General features: G+C 38.8%; 1 protein-coding gene across 1 annotated transcript in view; it reads left to right on the plus strand.

Annotated features, from left to right (window-relative positions):
- The first annotated feature begins 82 nt into the window (after positions 1 to 82).
- Positions 83 to 1430, plus strand: part of LOC106874210 (pantetheinase) — a 4377-nt gene continuing 3029 nt past the window's right edge. Inside the window, exon 1 of the mRNA XM_014921869.2 lies at positions 83 to 885. Within this exon, the coding sequence (XP_014777355.1) occupies positions 685 to 885 (201 nt within the window). The 5' untranslated portion in view covers positions 83 to 684. The remainder of the gene's footprint in view (positions 886 to 1430) is intronic.

The raw sequence follows: 1430 nt of genomic DNA on the forward strand, positions 1-1430 counted from the left end.
TTACGTGCCACCTGCACAGGAGCCAGTCCAGCGGTACTGGCAACGATCTCCTGGGGTCCTGGGGTCGATTTACTCGACTAAAGGCGGTGCTCCAGCATGGCATTTCGTCCGTTCTGAGTTCAAATTCCGCCGACATCGAATTTACCTTTCATCCCTTCGCGATCGATGAAAACAAGCACCAGTCGAGCCTGGCCTTGTGCTAAATTATGAACCGAATATTTATGCCCACTCTCAAACCTGTTAAAACAAGCTATAAGTTACTATGAGAGAACAAAATCGTCCACGTTTAAGTGAGTCTAAATATAACAGGTGAACAGAGGGTTAATGGCGATTTAGGAGTGTCTTTTGTCAACGTTTTTGTGTTTTTAATCCCTTCACCTTCACCTCCACCTCCATTCTCCATGCTTACAAATATTCTGCAAACAACATCGGTCGAAGGATTGCCTGGCATTTGAAGTGTCCTTTGTTTTGTTTCTTTTCAATTCTATTACGTTTAAAAAAAATAACCAATAAAATCAGTAAAGCTCCGGAGTTGATTGTGTTCCCATTATCCGACAATCCTTTAAAAATGCTCTGTTTATAAAAGCTTTGGTTAAACGACAAGTCAGTCGTTCATAGTGAAGTTGGGCTTTCACTAAAAGGACTCGAGAGGTTGCAAAGATCCACAACAAACATATTTCTAAAATGAATTTCGTGTATACTGTTCTTTTTTTCTTACAACTACCCATGTTGCTGTCTGCGGAGAAAACTTTTACGGCCGCAGTTTTTGAACCGACTATACCAAGCAGGTCGCCAATGGGTTTCGTTTCGCGTTACAATGCCGTTGAACAAATGAAAAATGTCCTGAATGGATATGCTGACGTTGCTGCAAATGCCAGCGAAAAGGTTTGTAAATATCTTACAGAAAGTATTTTACGAATGCAGTCCTTTGATATGAAACAAAACATTAATAGGCGATCTTACGGTACGAGTCCTAAATATCGGCCTTTAAGATCGCCCCATTAATATATTATGATAATAAGTTTCATTCTTGCATACATTAATTTATTACTAAATAAGTACGTTTATATGTTTATATGTATATGTGTGGGTGTGTGTGTAGTGTCCGCGCTTGTGTGTGTATGTCTGTGTGCGTACTGCTGTCGCTCAACATGCTAGAAACAGCAGCTACGTTCCCCATCAATATATAAATTTCATTATCAAAAATCCATCTAAAAGAAACTACACGCTATTTTAAAGAAGACCCTGAAAAAAAAAACGGGATGGTCGTGGATGGACTACTGGTCTGCTCGACTAGTGACAGACTCGTCTAAAAAAAAAAAAAAATCTGTCGATCTGAAAGATAAATCAAATCACCAATTGGAAACGACCAGTAAATCTATTGTTGTTGTTACACACACACACACACATGTATATATATATATATATAT

The sequence above is a fragment of the Octopus bimaculoides genome, chromosome 30 (assembly GCF_001194135.2).
Source record: "Octopus bimaculoides isolate UCB-OBI-ISO-001 chromosome 30, ASM119413v2, whole genome shotgun sequence".
Lineage (NCBI taxonomy): Eukaryota > Metazoa > Mollusca > Cephalopoda > Octopoda > Octopodidae > Octopus > Octopus bimaculoides.